At 44.4% G+C, this 20,064-nt stretch overlaps 3 protein-coding genes across 5 annotated transcripts in view; 1 reads left to right on the top strand and 2 right to left on the bottom strand.

Annotated features, from left to right (window-relative positions):
* The window catches only part of MEMO1 (mediator of cell motility 1), a 28,301-nt gene extending 27,886 nt beyond the window's left edge, over positions 1-415 (bottom strand). The window contains exon 1 of the mRNA XM_030034560.2: positions 218-415. Within this exon, the coding sequence (XP_029890420.1) occupies positions 218-278 (61 nt within the window). The 5' untranslated portion in view covers positions 279-415. The remainder of the gene's footprint in view (positions 1-217) is intronic.
* Positions 298-10,537, top strand: LOC115350259 (uncharacterized PE-PGRS family protein PE_PGRS3-like). The gene is made up of 3 exons (XM_041128540.1): positions 298-327; positions 402-962; positions 10,452-10,537. Exons 1-3 carry the CDS (start codon positions 298-300, stop codon positions 10,458-10,460), a joined length of 600 nt encoding a protein of 199 aa, XP_040984474.1. The 3' UTR covers positions 10,461-10,537.
* Positions 10,494-16,736, bottom strand: DPY30 (dpy-30 histone methyltransferase complex regulatory subunit). Of its 3 annotated transcripts, none has more exons than XM_030034564.1 (5): positions 16,281-16,485; positions 15,684-15,755; positions 15,552-15,599; positions 14,064-14,206; positions 10,494-10,789 (listed from the first exon to the last, which is right to left on the bottom strand). In XM_030034564.1, the coding sequence occupies exons 1-5, from the start codon at positions 16,461-16,463 to the stop codon at positions 10,717-10,719; spliced, it is 519 nt and encodes a 172-aa protein (XP_029890424.1). In that variant the 5' UTR covers positions 16,464-16,485; the 3' UTR covers positions 10,494-10,716. The 3 variants fall into 3 exon arrangements, with proteins under 3 accessions (XP_029890424.1, XP_029890426.1, XP_029890425.1); XM_030034566.2 differs by lacking the exon at positions 16,281-16,485 and adding an exon at positions 15,852-16,101; XM_030034565.2 differs by lacking the exon at positions 15,684-15,755 and having other exon boundaries at positions 16,281-16,736.
* Between the last annotated feature and the right edge of the window lie 3,328 nt (positions 16,737-20,064).

The raw sequence follows: 20,064 nt of genomic DNA, 5'->3' as shown, positions 1-20,064 counted from the left end.
CCACCCACCCTCGCTCGCTCACCGGGCCCTGGAGGGCCGCGGCCCCCAGTCCCCCCTCGCCCGCCATGTTCACGGCCGCGCCGGCGGGGGCGTGGCCGGCGGCCCCTCCCCGCGGCCGGTACCGGCCCCGGCCCCGGCCCCGGCCCCGGCCCCGGAAAGTGCTGATTCAGCCCCCGCCCCCCGCCCCCGGCGGCGCTGCGGGCCGCGGCGCCGGTACCTGAGGCTGTGTACCAGCTGCCGGCGTGGCTGGCCTCCCGGCAGAGCACCCGGTTGGACATCTTGGTGCCGGAGCCGCCTATGGTGTTCGGGGGAGGCGGTGGGGGACGGGCCCGGCCGCGGCGGCGGGGCGGCGGCGCTGCTCCCCCTCCTCCCCCGGCACGGCCCGGGCCCCGCGGGCGGAGGCGGCGCTGCCGGCGGCGCCTCCGGCGGGCGTGGCGGCGGCGAGCGGGGAGGGGGGGCGCGCGGAGGCGGCGGGCGGGGCGGCGTGGGCCGGGGGCGCGGTGCCGGGCTCGGCCGCAGGCGGTCGCCCCGCGGAGGGGGGCGCGGAGGGGAGACGCGGGGACAAAGCCCGAGGCCGAGGCCACCGCCACCGCCGCCGCCGCCGCCAACTCCGCGCTGGCAGGTGGCGGGGGGGGGGCGCGAAGAGAAGGAGGCCGCGGCAGCGACTGGGTTTGGCCCGGCGCGGCTCCCGTGGACTAGGGGCCGCACAGGCGCCGCTCCCCCATTGGGCACGAAAGCAAAAGCCTCGCCGCCATTGGCCGCCCTGCCTCGCCATCCCCGCCCACCGCTTTGACAAGCCCGGAATGGAGCGGCGCCGCCTCGTGGGGGAGGGGGCAGGAAGGCGGGGTTGGGAGGGAGAGTTCCCCTCGGATTCGCCGGCCGCGTTGCCGTGGCGATCGCTTCTGGCCCCGCTGATTGGCCGGGCTGTGTCTCCGTGGTGGCAGGGAAGATTACGAGCGCAGGTCAGATGAGGGGAGGCCGGTGCGGTGCGGGGGGAGGGGGCGAGCGGGGCCGAGGGGGAGCTCCGCCCCGCGCAGCCGCTCCCCCCCCCCCCCCCCGCCCCGGGTCGCGGAGGGCGGTGGCGGTTGCGCTCCAGTGGCGCCGCCGCCGTTGTGGGCGCGCGGCCGCCGGGGCCCCTCCGCGCCCCCGACCCCGCCCGCCGTCGGCGGGTCAGGTAGCGTTAAGGGGCGCGTAAGCCGCTGCGGTGCGTCTGCCTGGCCCCCCCCTCTTGCTCTGCTTGGCGTTTCGGGGCCCCTGCCTCAGGGGCCGGGGGAGGAGGTGAAGGTGGGCGGCCTTCTCGGGGGCGAAGCGGCGCTTTCTGGTGCCTGGGTTGCCCCCTTGCTGTGAGGAGAACATGGTGCCGCCTCCGCTCCCCCCGTGCCCGGCACGGGCCGTGGGAGCAGTTCGGCTTGTGAGGGCTCGAGGGGCAGAACATCGTTTCCCTAAGGCAGCGGTTTCGGGCTGAGAGAACAGGGAGTTTGCTGGGCTGGAGCTGCTCCTTTCTGAGCTAGCACAGTTCCTTTCCTACGGCTCCCTGCCCGTTCCATTAGGTCTTCGGTACCGTGGCATGCGGCGGGAGTACATCTGTGTAGAAGCCTCCAGTTCTCACCTTAATCCTTCCCCACCCCTTTAATTTAATGGACTGCCACCTTGGAGACATCAAGCATAGCTCAAAATAGCTAATAAGGCAGAACTGGAAAGGGGAGTGTGGCCAGTACAGAAGGGGGGAGGGGAAAAAGCAATTTTAGCCACTGACGTATGACATGCAACCAGGAGAGAGGGAAGCCACAACAGGAGAGATGAGGGGCTGCAGCCATTAAGGCTGACTGATGCTGTTCTGAGGTGGAGAACGTATGGGCCAGGTCAGGAAACGCTCTGCTCCCCCTTATGTCATTTTATTCTTCGAAAAGTCCTCCAGACAGTTATAAATGCATGCAAAATACAGCGCTTTTGTTGGGTTTTTTTTTAACAGTAAAACAAAGGAAACGGGGGGGGGCAAAGGTATTGTTTGCAGTACATCTTGAAGATCAAAAAGGCTCGTGCTGCAGAGATACGGCTGATGTCATTTTTATCAGTGAGGATCCTCTGCACCCATGACACTGGCCTCCCAATACAGCTGAGGGGCAATAAGGAGTGGAGTCTCCCAATTAATAATATTTGTAATAGCTTGTCATGAGAAAATGGGGCCCAACTATCCCAGCAAATGTCTAATGTATTGTGTAGCCTTCACTGCTCTATCTATCCTTATAGTATTCCATTGTTATTTTACACGTAGTGTGTTGAAAAAGGTCGATGTGGATTATAACTGCTGCCTAGACTGGAAGAACTATCCTGCCTGACTGCTTTAACATAAAACTGTATTGGCAGTTTTGATACCCATTTATAATTCTCAAATCTTTTACATAAACTTCAGTACTGGGAATAGTTCCTGAACTGACTACTAATCACTCAATAAAGTTAACTAAATGCAGCAGAGGATAAATTTTACTCCATGGGGAAAAATAAATGTTGTGATTATATACTTACAAAAAAGGTCATGCCAGCATATAGTTCGAGTTTTTGATGCACCATTGTCCCAGAATCCACCACGAACAGTTAGAGCAGGCTGCTCAGAGGAACATCTTAGGTGAACTGGAGGTTAAAATAATTTTTAATTATCTGGTGTTCCTTTCTACCATTTAGAGGAAGAGCTTTCATCTCCTCTAAGTGCTTCCCCTCCAATGAAAATATAAGAACTTCCAAGTGGTAATCTAGATGGCTTAATGAGTAGAAACATTTTATAAGTATTTTCTTCTGGGTTTACCACCTTTCTTTATGTAGTGTTTTTTTTCTTCTTCAGCTTGCCTTTTAAAATTTCTTAAATATATTTATTTTATTGTTGTTGCTGCATACCTCTTGGGCTGGATCCCTTTTCTCCTTGCTTCATTTTTAAGTTTCTTTCTCCCTTGCTTTCCTTATTAACCTTTCTTTCCTCGTGGGTAGTTTTTTCTCACCTGGATTAGGCGTAGATTTGGATTAAGTTTTTACTTTATGTAATGGGAACATAGCATCCATATAGATGCAGAGGAACAACTGCAGCTCAGTGTTAGCAGTCATAGAAAGCACGGGCTTTTTTGCTAATCCTTAGATTGTGACACATGCCACAAACACCGTGGCGGCCTGTTTTCCGGTGAATCTCTGTCCTTCTCTGTTATCAACTAGCACTCTCAATTCAGAGCCCAGTGAAACTGGAGGACATCCTCCTCGGTTTCTGCTTGTTCCTGCCAAAGCTTGTCATCCATAGTACTACAGGAGGAATTTCTGCTGTTTCCACTGGCAAGGGTGACTAGGATTTTTTCTTTGTTCCACATCACAGGTGGACATAATACCACTGAGCAGCGTTTAGTGATTTATGGTTCCTCTTTTTAAACTTCTATCACCTCCTGATTGTGTGGATTGTCCAGCTCGTAGTTCACAAACGAGTTTCACCATGTCTGGTGCACACAGGTGACTCATGGGGGGTTACAAAAGCGACCCAGCCTTGGATTGCCTTGAGGTGCCGTCTCTCTGCAGAGACGACTCACGGGGAACTGTGTAGACAGCTTAGCCTTGGGCTGTCTGATAAACCCTAAACTAAACAGGGTGGTGGCTGTGCCATTCAAAGAACCAAAACCTGAACTAAGCCTTGAAATCCCTTAACAAATAGTATGCCCTGAGTCTCAATCCAACCACTATTCAGTTTCGTGAGGAACCAAGGTAAAAAAAAAAAAAAAAAAACAAAAACTGGAGGGTTTCAGCTTCAGTTTCAAATGACAAGGGGAAACTCCACTCAGATATACATAATCCATTTAGGCATATATCATAATCCACTCAGACATAGTCATACACACCATTCCACAAGTTGGGGGATAAAAACTCTTAAGATTCAGGTTGGAACTGAGGGAGTCACTTCTCCAACTATACAGTTGGCTTGTGAAGGAAACCCTTCCCTGCCTTGATCGGGGCGCCGGTCGAGGTAGCTTCCCTTGGATTGAGAGCCCTTACCTGGAGGGGTAAGTGAATATTGTTTATGCTTTAAGTTTGTAAACACATGTGTGCTTGTGGTTGTCTGTGAATCGCTTGTGGTTGTAATAGTGTACTACTCTTGCCTTAAAAATTGCAATAGTGCATTCCTCCTTTGTATCTATAAAACCTGCAATAGTGGCATGTTAAATCTGTAAGTGAAGTTCAAATATATTGTTTGCTTGAACCTTGCAGTTAAGTCTTTTTCTGTCACACTGATCATGGATTGTTTCTTTAAGGGCTGGTGCACTCCCTCAGTACCACATAAGGTAGGCAGAAACAGAAAAGCAGGCAGCTCTTCAGTTAAATAGAAGATGGCAGTGCTGGGCTTCCTGGTGCTCAGGGCATAGAGGTATGGAAAGGTTCTAGCCACAGGCTGAGAAACTCGGCTGAGCTTTCAGCTGAAGGCTGTGAAGCATGGGTTAGGTTGGGAGATCCTCCTGCTTTGTCTGTAATTCTTCCAAGCACTGTTTGTGCAGGGAGAAGTAACAGGAGCACTTAACTGTTCAGAGCTATTATTTCAGTCATTTTTCTCTGATGTGCAGGAGAGAGTTGACACAACACATGGACAATCCCCCCAGTCAGCATACCCTTGAAGCACAGACCACTGCTACACACGTATGTCTGTTGGCAGTTTGTTCCTTACCTGGAAGAAAAGCATGAAGGCAGAGTGACTTGCCAGTAAGTGTGCCCTTAGCGTGCAGTGTTTTCCTGGAGTAACATCCTGTGCCCAGCATGGGTGGCACATGTTTTCAGCTGGCCCAGCTTTCAAGGTCTGTTGCTTTCTTGGGTTTTGCTCTCATTGTCCTCTTGCATGTGGTTTATTTTGCCTTCTTTCCTATCATGCTTTTCACATTGTCCACTTCCTGTCTCCTCTCTTCTCAGGAAGCTGTTCACTGTTACTCTAGGTTTTTCTGTTTATGAACTGTCATTCTGCATCTGAGGAACTTGCTGTTCCTAGCAGTCCTTCCTTCTGCTGTTAAAAGCAGGTCCCCCCAAACTGCATAGTCCTTACAAGGGAAATATCTCCAGTTCCTATATAATGTAATAGCATCTAAGATAATATCAGTGGGTAATTATCCATCTTGTAAATACATCAGTGTACATCAGAGAGAAAAGAAGGCCATGTGCTCTCCAGGAGATACTTCTCAACCACCCAGCAGCCTTTTATCAGTTTAGGCTCCTCTCAGAAAACTGGTTTATTATGCACAATTGCAAAGCAAACTTGAGAAGAGAGATAAAAGCATGTTGGGAAGAAGAACATGACACATTCCTAGTCAGTGTTGCACTAGTACTGCTGTAAACTACCCTATAATTATTCACACAGCTTTTACATTTTGAGTCCTTGCTTAAAACTGTATTTGGATAGGGAACATTAGCAGAAGTGGTCCTGATACTGTTTTCACCATGCCTCTTTCTTTAGCAGCTGGCATTCTGTACTTCTGTGATCTAGGCTATGTAGTCACTCTTAAAATGAATTCTGACTATGAAATAGAATAGGGAACACAAGCTAAGGCTTGGCTAAGAATAATTTGTTACGTAATTAGTACAATCAAAACCTGTATTCTATCAAGCACGGTAGGCATAGGGATTCTTCTCATGTATTTCCTTTCCAACCTACTGGTTTCAACTGCTTGTATCTTTCAGAGTTTTTCAGATTTTTCATTTGTTTGAAAGCAGCTCTTTTATTTCTAGAAAGTCTGATGGGGAGAGAGAAGTTCTTTTGATCAGACTGCATTTACAATAGTGACAGCATCTCAGAAAATAAAATGGATAGCTCAAAGACCTGTACTGATTTTGGAGAAAGTCCTTGATAAATCGGAGATGCAAAAAAAAGATTTGGCAAGTCAAACTTTATTTTTAGGTGGTAACAGGCTTCAGAATATGAAGATTTAGAACCCTTTGATCAGAATTGCTTTTAGTGGGAAATCCTTTCTTCTGTCACTGTCCCCTTCAAGGTAAAAAGATAATATTCTCGGTGGAAGCATTTAAAAAGGCAGACTTCAAAATACTGCATATGAGTCACATATAATTCTTTCACAGTTACTGAATAGTAACTTCGGGATATTGGATCTAAAATAGTCATCTTGGAAGGTCTGCTGTGGTATTAACCAGGCATTCCGTTTTATTTTCTGCTGAATTTTACTGCCCTTCAGAGCATATACTGACTCAGTTAGCTAGGGTAGTGTGGAGAAAACGGAAAAATAGTTGTTCAAGAATCAAGAGACAATGTCTTTCAGCTACTGAGCAGGGGCCTGTCTAAGGTTGCCATTTTCAATTATTTCTTCAAGCTTTTATTCTACATCTATTAATAACTTGTAGCCCCTTACATCTGTTCTCCATTTTATTGATGAGTTCCTCATTTTTATAAATGTAAAATCACTTGGGTTTTAATTTGTACTTCAAAATTAAATACATTTACCTTGAAGCCCTCAGAACTGGTGTTTCCTGTAGAAAAATAGTACTTCTTTCTGGATTAAACGGGGATAGCAAGTGTCTGTCAAAGTCTCTTCACAGAATTTTCATTGTTTTGTAGTGGGGAGAGTTTAAAACAAGTAAATGCTTTGAAAATTTGGACTTTATCATTACTTCCCTAACTTTGAGATCTGGATTATTCAGATATGATCTGATTATTCAGATGATAGTAACTTGCTATCTTCTTCCCATTACAGAGTATTCTTGATGCAGCAGATCCCAATTGGTGAAGCCAATTTAACAAGTAAAGGAATATGGTTGCACTTTTCTTATTGACTTGTCATGCCTTTGCAAGAATCACTAAAATTTATTTCTTGGAGCTGGTGAGTTCACTGCTGCTAGTAACATTTCAACTTATTTTCTTGGAGGGAGCTGCCCAGAAAAACAGCTGTAGTAAATCTAACATCATCACCTTGTGAACATGACTTTTTCATTCTCTTGAACTAGCTTAGATGGGAAGACAACAGCAAGTGACACTGTATACCAAAGGGTGGCACCAACAGCTGAGTCGGTGGCATGCTGCTGGCAGGGACAGCTCGCCTTAGGACTGGTACTCATACTTTAAGGTTGTAGGTTGATGCAAGAGCTGTCAGAAACCCAGCATGTTTACAAGCTTTTGTGTAGCTGCTTGGAGGGTGTTACTGTAAGCTGAGAAATCTGATGGTATTCTGAATTCAGGCATGGTGATATATTACAGGACAATCACTCTGTCTGAGGAAGATTAAGAGTTGAGCTGCTGCTTTTTGTATGGTCTCACACAAATTCTCGACATAGAAATTGGGGATCAGCATAGATTTTTTTGTTCTCCCCACCCCCCACGTGTAACAATTCTTACAATCTTGTGATGTTGTCACCTATGGATGAAACCTTGGAATGCCGCTTTAGCAATAAAAATAGCAATACCAAGTCTTTATGGTGTCTCCTTGTCTTCACTTAAATGTTATTATTCATTCCAGAAAGTCAAAACACTTTTGTTAAAATCCTTTCAGTGTCTTTTTAAAGTATCAGTGTTTGATGGAGACTGTGTTCACCACAATGCAATAGAATTAGTAATCTCATTCCACAATTTCTTTGCATGTTCTGAAATGGAGCTTTTTAGGCTTGGTTTTGGGTTTGCAGGTTTCTTTCCATTTTTTTTGTTCCCCAATCTTGCTGCTCTTGGACTATACTAATTCAGTGTTTCCCTCTTAGCATATTGAGAAATAATGTAAAATACTGAGAGCCTTCCTACTAGGAGTAACAGCCAGATCTCATTCCAGCCCCTGCAAGTTAGCAGAGAATTGAAAATTGAAGTTTTCTCCTCTGAAGGATCTATCTTCTGGCCACTCTTACACCCATGTATCTAAGCTATTAAAGAAGAAAAGCTGTTAAAACAAGTTCAAACAAACAAACAAAAAAATCTTAAGATTACCATAGGAAAGTCATCTAGATGTCAGAGAACTACAAGAAAATATCATTTGTGCAGTGGGCCACCTAATATACTGCAAATACAGTGGATGTCTTTAAGTCATTGCAGGAGCAAGTCAAATGAGAGTCCTAAGTCTCTTTTTTTGTGAATTTATGCATAATTACCGAAAAGTTAGGCAGCCTTTAATGTCACACAGGAAAAACCCCAACCCTTGCAGCAAAGAATTTAATTTACAAGGTTTTAACTGCTTGCTATGTTAAAGCAATTAGCTAAGAAATACAGAATGGAGATGGGAATGGTAAAATGGCAATATTGAAGTTTATTTGAATAAAAATTTAGGATTTTGATTAATTGAGCAACTGTTGGAAGCCAAGTTTACCGTTTCTGTGACTGTCAAACAAATTATGGTCATTCTCCTGGTCTATTAAAAACTGGGCTATGCTTGATGTATATTCCAGTATCCAGTGCTAGTGAACAACATTGATAATGCTCCTTGTTACAAGTTTCAGAAAACAAAAATAGGAATTCTGAGGGGTGTGTCTAGTCCCTGTACCCATTGCCAATTATCTAGCAATCCAGTTCTCCAGCTACCATATTCCTATTTTCAGAGCTTTGCTGGTATTTTTTCACAACATATTGTTTACTGTCTTAATTCTAGCTTTTTCTTCCAATCCCCAGTCTTCTGTTGCGGCGTCTTATATTGTACCCCTGAGGTCTGTGGCCTTTACCCCTACTGAGATTATAGGAAAAATAAACAAGGGGTCAGAAAAAGATGTTAAGAATGGTGGGGTGGGTGCGGGGAAGAGGTGTTAGTAAACTCAAAGGAAAAAAAATCAGAATACTTGCTATTTTACTGGGTAGATTAGGACGGTCTGGACATTAGGAAAATGTTCTTCAGTGAGAGGGTGGTCAGTCACTGGAACAGGCTCCCCAGGGAAGTGGTCATGGCACCAAGCCTGTCAAGAGTTCAAGGAGCATCTGGATGGTGCTCTTAGTCATATGGTTCAGTTTTATGTAGTCCTGTGAGGAGCAGGGAGTTGGACTTGATGATCCTTATGGGTCCCTTCCAACTCAAGATACTCTATGATTCTATCTTTGACACTGAAAGAATGCTCCAACTAGGGGCAGCAGTACAGAGAATTGAATTACAGAACCTTTACAAGTCTCTTCAAACTTTATTGTGTGTTTCAGTTAAATCTAGCACACCAGTCACAGGAGATCAATGACAAATGCTGAAGAGCACACCTCATTAATGTAAATATCTGAAATGTTGGACACTGTCTGCAGGTGATCTTTTCAGCTGCTGAATCTAATTGTTTAACTAAACCCATTTCCTGATGTTCTGAAGCAACTTTTCTGCTTCTACTTCACAGAATAGAATCACAGAATGGTTTGGGTTGGAAGGGACCTTAAAGATCATCTAGTTCCAACCCCCCTGCCATGGGGAGGGGCACCTTCCACTAGACCAGGTTGCTCAAAGCCCCATCCAACCCAACCTTGAACACTTCCAGGGATGGGGCATCCACAACCTCTCTGGGCAACCTGTTGCAGTGCCTCACCACCCTCACAGTGAAGAATCTCTTCCTAATATCTAATCTAAATCTACCCTCTTTCAGTTTAAAACGGCTACCCTTGTCCTATCACTAGACTCCCTGTTAAAGAGTCCCTTCCCATCTTTCCTGTAGGCCCCCTTTAAGTACTGGAAGGCCACTAGAAGATCTCCCCAGAGCCTTTTCTTCTCCAGGCTGAACAACCCCAACTCTCTCAGCCTGTCCTCATAGGTGAGGTGCTCCAGCCCCCCAATCATCTGTGGCCCTCCTCTGGACTCGCTCCAACAAGTCCATGTCTTTCTTATGTTGGGGGCCCCACAGATGAACACAGTACTCCACGTGGGATCTAAGGAGAGTGGAGTACAGGGGGAGAATTATCTCCCTCGACCTGCTGGCCACACTTTTGATGCAGCCCAGGATGCGACTGGCTTTCTGGGCTGCAAGTGCACATTGCTGGCTCATATTCAGTTTTTTGTCCACTAATACGCTTGAGTCCTTCTCCTCAGGGCTGTTCTCGATCCACTCCTTGCCCAGCCTGTATTTGTGCTTGGGATTGCCCCAACCCATGTGCAGGACCTTGCACTTGGCCTTCTTGAACTTCATGAGGTTCGCATGGGCCCACCTCTCAAGCCTGTCAAGGTCCCTCTGGATGGCATTCCTTCCCTCCAGCACACTGACCGCACCACACAGCTCGGTGTTGTCAGCAGCTTGCTGAGGGTGCACTCAATCCCACTGTCCATGTTGCCGACAAAGATGTTAAACAGCACCAGTCCCAATACCCACAACCCCTGAGGAATGCCACTCATCACTCGTACTTATTACTTCCTCACAATAAATTCTAACTGCTCTTAATTTGTTTGCTTTCTGTCTAGGCATGTTGCATGTGGAGGGTGCTATATGAAATCAAATTAAGTTATATACATTATCACCCATGTGATTCCTATAATAAATTGTTCCCCTTTGTTTCATGCTTTCAGGTGATGTAGCCACATGGAATTACTCAGACTTTCATCCAGCAGTGCAGTTTCAGTACTTTATTTTGAAAGTCTCTTTAATAGCTAGTTTAAAACAAGTGAACAAATTAAATGTAAAGTGTTCTTTATTAAATAACTCAAACGGTAAAGCGAACTGTGCGATTCAGAAAGACAACATCACGGTTCCAAAGGATTTTTACAGCAGAAAACAAATTGCGGCAAATGAGCATTTCAGTCTAGCAGCCAAATTGTCATCATTTTTATGGAGTTAATTTCGGTCCTCAAATTGTGACTTGTTTTTTAAAAGATATGCTGCTAGAAATTCAATGGGATTTGGCGGTCTGTAAAGAAAAAAAGTAAATCAAAAGCAATTATTTTTTTAAATATTAAATTAGGTAGCTGAAGAACTAATCACCTTCCCTTAAAAGCAACATAACTCCATGGAAACACTTCTAAGCATTGATTTAGGGATGACCAACTATCTAGAGTTACTCTGTAAGTTTCCAGTTTATGTCTGATAAGAAAGTTTTTAATAAGGAGTCTTAGTCACCCTTGGTTCAATGTTACTAAATTGCTAGAACAGTTACATACCTAGAACTAGGCTATAATCTGTAAATGTAAGTACTGTATGTACATCATTGGAAGTTACATGCATTTGCCTATCTCTTTAACTCATGCTATATAAAGTAAAAATCTGTCAGTGCTTTCTTGCTTCATTTTCATCAAATGGTTATTGAGTAGGTTTGTGCTTAGAGCTGTTTTCATGGTTTCTGGCAACTGAAATGAACACAACAAAATGTCAACAAAAACTTCAAGTTTGAGAAGTGCTGTAACTTGCAAGTAGTCAATAATAAACACTTTTGATCACTGGCCTTAGTCTGTAAGTTTTTTTAAAAAAGCTCCTCCAGCTACAGTACATGAATCCTGCTAATCGGGATTCTGTCCGCAGAATGCATGACAAACTTACTTATTCCACACTGGGTCAGACCAAAGGTCTGGCATTGAGCAAATATGCCTATAAAGAGCATAAAAAAAATGGAAGAAGTACGCAGAGATACTTCTCTGGACTATCCTGTTGGCTTCCAAGCATGTACAAGTTTTCTGAGCTAACACCTTTAATAGTCGTGGGTGGATTCCTCTACAACTTTGACCAGTTGCCCCCTGAGCCCAAATAAAATGTTAATGTCCTCAACCTGAGGCAAAAAATTATATAGCTTAATTATGTGACCTATGAAGGATCGCTTCCTTTTGTTCATTATGAATTTACTACCTGCGTCACTTAATTAGATTACTGTTTCACAAGAGATAATAAACAATGCATCCCAATTCATCATCTGATGACGATTTAACAGATTCCTAATATATTCTCTCAGAGGTCTCTTTTCTAGGTATCATCTATTCAGTCACTTCATATACAGATAGCAGTACATTATTCTGACCACCTTGTCACTCTTCTTAATTTTTCATATTCTACCAGAAAAGGGGAATTGGAATTACACACAATATTAAAAATACAAGAACATCATAAATTTAAATAGTGACATTATGCTTGTTTTTACCCCTTCAATTTCTAAGTCCTACCATTCATAGTTTATTTTTGATTGAGCAATGCACTGACATATACATTTAACAGTTTAAAGATTTTTTTTCACAGGGGTAATTGTCAACACAGAATCTATCATTTTGTCACTTGCATTAGGGTATTTATTACCCTCCTCGGTGCATCATTTTCTGTTTATTGGTATTCAATCTTTCACTTTTTGTCATAGTTTCAATTTTTCATAGCAATCTTCCATAGTTTCACATCAAGTTTATGAAGTTCCTGTACAATTACTTATAACTGATCAACTTAAAAAAAAAAACCCGAACAGAAAACAAAACACAAAAAAACCCCAATCTATTCTGTAAAACTCAGTATCATTAATAAATTTTGTCAGGCACTTCTTCAAATTGTTATAAATGATCCTTTCCAGCATTCTAGTGTTGAGCTCATTTCACCATGAAAACTCACCATTTGCTTCTACTCTCTCTCATATCTTCCAGTCAGTTCCTTGTCCATATAAAGGCTTTTCCTTTAATCCCACAGCAGCTAACTCTAAAAGCTTTTAGTGAATGACTGTGCCAGAAACCTTTTGGAAATTTAAAGACTGTATCATTTGGATTCCTGTTTACGTGTGCTCACTGACTCCTTCAGTGAGCTCCAAGAGACTTGCAAGACCTGACAAAAGTTGTGTTAACTCCTCCTAAATACGTCATTTATCCATGTGCTCACTATCCTGGATGGTAATTTCTACTGAATTCCAGGCATAGTCATCAGATGTGCTGGACTGTTCCCTGAACATCTCTATATTTCTTAGAAAAAGAAATCAGCATCCATTAGTTACTTTCCAGTTCAATTTTAAGCAGAAGATTATACGGCAGAGCCAGTAGTTCAGCTTTTTCACCTCTGAGGTTTTAATATGCTCAACTGAATAGCCAATTTGACCTTGGAAGTTTGATACTGTTAGTTTTTTTCCTATATATTCCCCAACCTCTTCTATCGATGTTCCAGTTTCACTCCTGTGATGAGTCCCCACAAAGAACAGCTCCTTCCATAGTGAACAAAGGTTTAAAAAAAAAAATTAAAAAAAAAAAAAAGTTTGTCTGTAACACAAGTATCCAGACTGTAAGTGTGGGGTGTCCACCTCAGGCTGTGTTTTACATTCAGTCTGCAGTAGAACTCCCACAGGTGTCAACTGAAGATCTGCACACTGCTCAGGTGTACACACAGGGTGTACCTTCCTCGATGCACTTTTGCCTAATTAGCTGTCTGTACAACGCAGTTCAAATTCACAACTCCTTCTGAGGTTAAGACACTGTTGATGGTTGTTCTGGCTGTAGGTACTGTGATGCGATTATGGTCATCGATACCAGCTTTTGATAATGTTATTTCGGCAAAATTGAGAAATGCTTACATGCAGTATAATTCACCAATAGTTCGGATACACCAAAAGGCTAGAAATTAATTTGGATAAGATGAACAACTGTTTGCTATTATTGAAGAATACCCTTCTACATTGACTAATAAGAGATTTGGGGCACCTTGACAGCATCATCTTTACTCAAAGGATAAACTATCAGTTTGCTTCTTACTGGGTTGACAGCACAGGGTCTGCCTCATCCTTTAGAAAGTGTTTTAATCTCTGACAAAGATGCATGTCAGACCTGATGTGTCTGTCTGGTCTTTCTTTTAAATGGCAAACAGAACTCTTTACAATTCCACGCTACAAAAATCTTGTTCAAAACTAGAACAACTTCTTGCTTTGCTTCTATAAGGTGAATTATGTGATAAAATCAGTTAAAAAAACCACAAACATTTTTCCCTCCAAAACCTTCGCAGTAGCATACCTCATTGGGTATTCAATAAATAACTCTTATCACAGCATATGCACTTAAGTGAGGAGCACGTCCTGCATGGTCATAGTAATTCATAGGTTCATAAACCTGCTCTAACAAGTTTCCTAGAACAAACTAGCAAAACCATATCTGGTGTGCGACATCTGAAAAGGTGACATACTACCCAAGTTTGAGACCTACTTTCTTCCTAAGAACAAAAGGAACATTGAGGCATCTTACCTCTCTTTTGCCAGAACAGCCAGTCCCTGTAGCAAGATAGGTACAACTGTCTGATCCAAGTAGGCACGTGTGGGTAACGACTGAAGATCCACCTTCTGCTTTGATGTTTTCTCTGCGTTTATTTTCTCATTTTCTACTATCCTCTGAAGTAGGAAAAAAAAAAAAAGAGAATGAACATTGGTAATAGCAGCCACATCTACTTTGAAGCGTGAGTGCAAACAAAGTACCCATCTCTCTGCAATTCACTGGCAATAACTTTATTACACCTTTTAAGAAAATTTAAGTGCATATTTTTCCTTGCACAAAAACCTAATCCAGAGGAGCCTTCTGTTAAATTATTTTGGGGAAACAACATCAGAAAGTCGTGAGTTTTAGAAAACAGAAGAGACCTAATCTCTATCATTTTTATTTCTGCTTTTGCATTCACAGATTTAAATTCTACACCACACTGCGACAGGGATGACTACTAACAACAGTGGTTTTAATTAAATGGTTCCTGTATGCAGGCACTTCTAACACAAAATGCTAAAAGCACAAGAAATTCAGGTGAAGTCTGACAAAGGGTACTATTAAAGTCAAGCACTTTCAGACCGTGCTCTACTAAAGTATAGATGGACACTTTAAAGAAAACATATGCAAAATGCTTCCAGGAGCCTTTTGGTCAAAAAGTGCTGAATCATCTTACACCATTAACTGTAGTTAAAAAAGGATACCCTACCACTGCTAGTAAACCAAACGTATTCAATGCAACATACATGAGTCTACCGATACGGAACCAACATATACTATGCATTATGGTTCTGTAGTGGAAGCTGAGGCATACAGACAAGCAGCTATCAGGGAGATGAGTCACAAAGGACGTTTAAGAAAAGTTTCTGCAAAAGCTTAGCATAGAGTAGGAGCTTATAATGGAGAGAGATTGAAGGCATTTCTTTAATAAGGAATAGTAAATACATGTCATAGAGTTGTTATTCTAACCCACACTGTTACCAAGAGCAAAGAAGATGGATTGTGGCTACTCTTTCTCAGCATAAGTAATTAAAGATAGCTTGGATTATTCTGATCCCGTATTTCTAAGAATCCCTCCCTTTGATACTTCTATAGAAATGCCATCAACTCCTCCTGTTCCCCTCCCTGTAATAAAATTCTGGCTGGCTTTTTGTGGCATAATATATTATATATAGATATATATATATATATAAAATAGATAGCGATGGAATAGATAACAATCATAGAATACTTCCAAAAAACTCCACCTCATTAAAAGGTTCATTATTTACTTCAGTACCATTTAGTGTAACAGAAGCAACACAACAGAAAATGTATTAACAGCCAGTTATGCAAGGGGCTAGTATCTGTTGGTTCAGTTTCCATCTAACTTTCTTGGGAACATTACATTTGCTGACGTTAGACTCAAGACTCAATATTTTTCCCCTTGATCAGGAATGTGACTTCCACTGTACTTTACAGCAACAAAATCTTTGTTACCTCTACATTTTCAGTGAGACCGTATTCAGAATGGGGATTTTCTGGAACCTGTAAAATAACACACAGTCAGCAAAGTTAAAATGCTCCTTTCATGCAGGTAGTGTTATGCACATAAAACATTTCTTGCAATACCTGCGGCTGTCCCTCCATAATCTGTTCTGCCTCCATGATTTGAAAAGTGGAATTTGCTGGACGTACAGTAATCTTGGAAAGCAATAAAAAAATTGGTCAGCAGGCTGAGATGAAGACCAGTGTTAGCTGACTTGATATTGCATCACTCGGTCACTAAGGCACAATTACTAGAGAGCAAACGGAGTGGCTCTGCGCTCCCCCCCCGCCAAACTTGTACCCGTTTTTCCCGCACGCAGCATCGAGAAGCGCCTTAAGGTTCGCGTGACGTCCGCGGAAGAAAACGGCACCGGGGTTAGAAAATACGGCATTCATCATTTAAAACAAGAGTCCCCAGCGACGGCCCGCTCCCCTGCCCGGCCGGGAGCACCCGCGGGAAGGCGGAGACACCCCCTCCCTAGCTGGCTGCCTGCCTGCCTTCCCTGCCCGCCGCGCCAGGCTACGCTACACCGCCAGTGCCCCGAGACCCCCCGCCGGCCGGGCCGGGCCGGGGCCCCACCGCACCGCGGGCCACGTGCGGGCGCCACCGGGGGGCGGCCCGGGCCATGCCCCAACCGACCCGCGGGGAAGAGGCGACACCCCCCCCGCAGCCGCTCTCACCCGCCGGTGGGTCCGGGGTTCGGCGGGGCGGGAGACCGGCACTGTGGCGGGACACCGAGAGCCTCTCCGCAGCAACCGGAGCCGCTGCCGCTGTCGTAAATTGTTTTGACGTAAGTGAAACGGTCGCGCTGCCGCCGCCGAATCCCGGCGAACTGCGCCTGCGCAGGGTGAGGCCCCGCCCATCCCTGAGAGCCGGCCTGCGGGGAGGGAGAAAACAGATGGCGAGTGCGAGCGGCCGGCGAATGATGTCATCCCTGGGAAGGCCTTCTCCCTCCTCAGCGCGGTTCGCTGGGCGGTGCGGGTCGCGCGGCGGTTCTTCAAGCGCCAGAGAGCGGCTGCGGGGCTGTCGCTCGGTAAGGTGGCCGGCATTACGCTAAGCGGCGCTGACTGAGGCTTTTTATTTTTTTAAAGTAATTTTCCTCACTGAAGCAGAGGCTCTGGCCTGACCTCTGTTAACCGTTTTGAGGTGCAGCCGGAGGAACCTTGGCTAAGGGCCGTCGTGGGGGAGCGGGCAGGTACTTCCGCTTGTAGGTGTCCTGTCAGGACTAAAACTGGCGGGATGTTTCTGTTCTCCAAAGAAGCCTTTGACGAACACTGGCCCTTGAAAATTCTGTGGTATGGAAATCTACTGACAATCAATGCAGTCTGACGTCTGGGGAGTTCACTGGGACGTTTGTGCAAAGTAACTTTGCTGAAGCTAACTTTGAACTGAAAAGGTGGTTCTGTTAGTGAAATAACCCTTCAGAGCAGTTTGCAAAACAATGACTGTTGGCCATTAATTTCGCCCAGTTGTGTTATGAAAAATGCAGCTGCTCAGCTTTCTCTAGGTATCAGCTTTAATCATCCTGTCTTGACTTGAAACTATCAAGAAATGGAAAATTTACTGCTTCTTTGGTTGTTGTACTGTTACGAATTGCATCAGTGTTTGAACATCTATGCCTAATTTCTTCAGGTTTTTGGTTTTTTTTATTAGGAATTAAATTCTGTGTCTGGTAGCATTTGTGCTAGTAGATTAAATGGGCCTTTAGAACCTTTTTATTTTTGGCTTGAGAAAGCAGTTACATTCCTGTAGTCTAATTTTTTTATTTTTTATTTTTTTAGAAAATTGTTGTTGTTTTATAACAACATGTCTATTCCTTTTTCTGTCTTCTTGCTGCAGTGATGACAATGCATATGAATGATCTAGCTGATGCTTTTAAAAGATCAGTGACATGGAGAAAACAGAAAATGCCATGTTCTCATTAGATTATGCTCTGATGTAATCATCTAATACTTAATAGTAATGATGAAGCGTGTTTACATCAGTGAATTTGAAATAATGTTTACAGAAGTGACAGTGTTATTGGTGTGATAAGCAGGCTTAAAAATGGTGGTGTAGTCAGTTACAGATTTGATACTCAACTGAAGAACTTGGAATTGCAGCAGAACCGCATGCTGTCTTTGTGTCAATTTGAGTCCCTACTGCTGGCAACCTTAGCTGGTGTCAAGGAGGCTCAGTGAAAACACAGAAGGCAAAATCCTGAGATTTTTTTTTTTTCTAAAACTTAAACAAAGCAGGAATACAAATAAATTCTTAATATGAAACAGGTGAGGGTGAAGAGGTGTGAGCTGCTCATTCCGTTCTGAGGCTCTCTTCTCATTTTTCCTCATGTTCTAGCAATGACATTTTAGAGAATTACATTTAGAATACCTGAATTTGTTGTAGCAATGGCTATACCAAGGAAAAAAAAATCCTTTTACCCCTAGCCCCGTTTCCCCATTTATACATTTTCTATTATATTCAGTTTTTGCAATGATGTCATGTTGGGAGTGAGAAAAGGTTTCCTAACTGGACCTTTTGTGCAATGGTAAATTGTGGCATCAGGGTCGTTGCACCTTCCACAATCATAGGAATTAGATGTTTGTCTGCTCCGATTCCAAACCATATCACTGAGATACCACATTGTACCTCCTGTATTTTATGAGTCCTCAATCTTCAGGGTGAATTCAAATCAGGTGGATAAGCTGATCTAACAATTGGCCACTCCAGAAAACATGAGTTTCACTTGTGTTGTTCACTTCTTCCCCCACCCTTTTCTGGTATTCATCAGAACCCTTGCTGAGCCAGGACATCTCACTAAGCCAGCAGAAAGCTATCCATTGCTCTGATTTGTTTTTTGTTTTGGGGTTTTTTTTTTTTCAGGCTTTTTTTTTTTTAAACTGCACTAATGTTATGCCAGATTATTAATTAAAATTAAGGTCACAGACAGGTCCCAATGAATGCTAGAGCCCGCTTAATATAGGAGGGTAGGGTGATTCAGCTTGCAGATCACTGCAATATTTAATTGCTGCACTAGTGAATTGATTCTGCAGGTTCTCACTAAAAGCGTTACCATTTGCTCACAATTCCTGACTGATGCCTAGTTCTGCAGCTGTGTTTTGGCTTAGCAAGCTGTATTCCCCTAACAAGTGCACTGTTTACTAGTGCATCGGTCTATATTTTATTGCCATGGCATAGTCAGGTGGCTTACAAAGGTGGGATTCTAAATGCTTTTACTTTAAAAAAGTAACTGAATAGATTTAGTAATCAGGATTGTTTGAGACTCATTGTCTTCCTATGGCCATGACCATTCAATTTGTCCTTTTATTTATTAATAAAAACTTATTCCTTCACCAGCTTTTCTACTATTTTGCTCAGGAATGGGATGATGCTTTAGATAGTAGATGGAAAATGGAGGCTGTAGGTGGATGGTAATCTGCTGTCACATGGCTTATTTCACTTGACTACATGATATTAACACTGCTTGAAGTTTCTGGAGTTTCCTTGGTATTCCAAAATTTGTTAAATTTTTCACATCAGCGAACAAGAGAGTTTGGGTTTTTTAAAGGACAGTTAGGTACAGTCAAAAAAACTTCCTATTAGATACTGAACTTTTTCCAGTCGTGAGTAGACTGAAAGTACTTTGTGATGTTTTCACAACAGAATTACATCATCCTTCTTGCCAAATACAGAAGAGCGATACTTAATGAACCTCACTGCATTATTTTTTTTTTCAGCGCTGACAGGTTTACAGTCTCTGTCTAATAATGGTTCTAGGTCATGAGTAGTTATTTTTTATGTTGTATATTTGTATGTTACGTGCTGATAAAATTCTGTATTTTATACAGTGATAAAATAACGAGGGTGGAAAAAGAACGAATGTGACTTGGTTTGTTTTTTTTCCCCAAATGACCTATCCATGATGTATACTCAATTACACCAGTTTCCTCCATGCGAGGAGACAGTCTGTCCTTTCGGTTACAGCGGCGCGGAGCGGGCAAAGCAGGGGAGACCGTTCTCCCGCGGCGGCGGACGGACCCCCACACGGCCGGCCGTCACGCCCCTCCCAGCTAGCGGGCGGCCGGGGGCTTCGGAAAGGAAGAAGCCTCTCCGCACCCTCCTCGTCCGCCCCTGGCAAACGGCTGCGGGCGGGGAGCGATGCCAGGTGCCCGCACCGCGTTTTGCCCGCAGGGCGGCCGGCAGCTCCAGCCGGAATCCTTAATTTTATTAAATTGCTCACGGCCTTTCCCCTCGCGGTGTTCCCGCGCGCTGCAGCCTATCGCTCTCGCTGAGGGCTGCGGCAGGCTGGCGCCGTCCAGCCGCGGCGCTGACGGGACGCGGAGCTCCCTCCCCGCCCCGGCACCGCGCGCCCCTCCCGCCGCCCCGGGGCACGCCGGGAGCTGTAGGCGCCCCGCCGCGCCGTCCCCGCCTCCCATTGTCGCTGCGGCCCGTCCGCGGCGGCGGCGGCTGCGCACTGCCTCCCCC

This window comes from Aquila chrysaetos, chromosome 13 (assembly GCF_900496995.4).
Source record: "Aquila chrysaetos chrysaetos chromosome 13, bAquChr1.4, whole genome shotgun sequence".
In the NCBI taxonomy this organism is placed as follows: domain Eukaryota; kingdom Metazoa; phylum Chordata; class Aves; order Accipitriformes; family Accipitridae; genus Aquila; species Aquila chrysaetos.
This window is presented reverse-complemented; position numbering and strand designations above follow the sequence as displayed.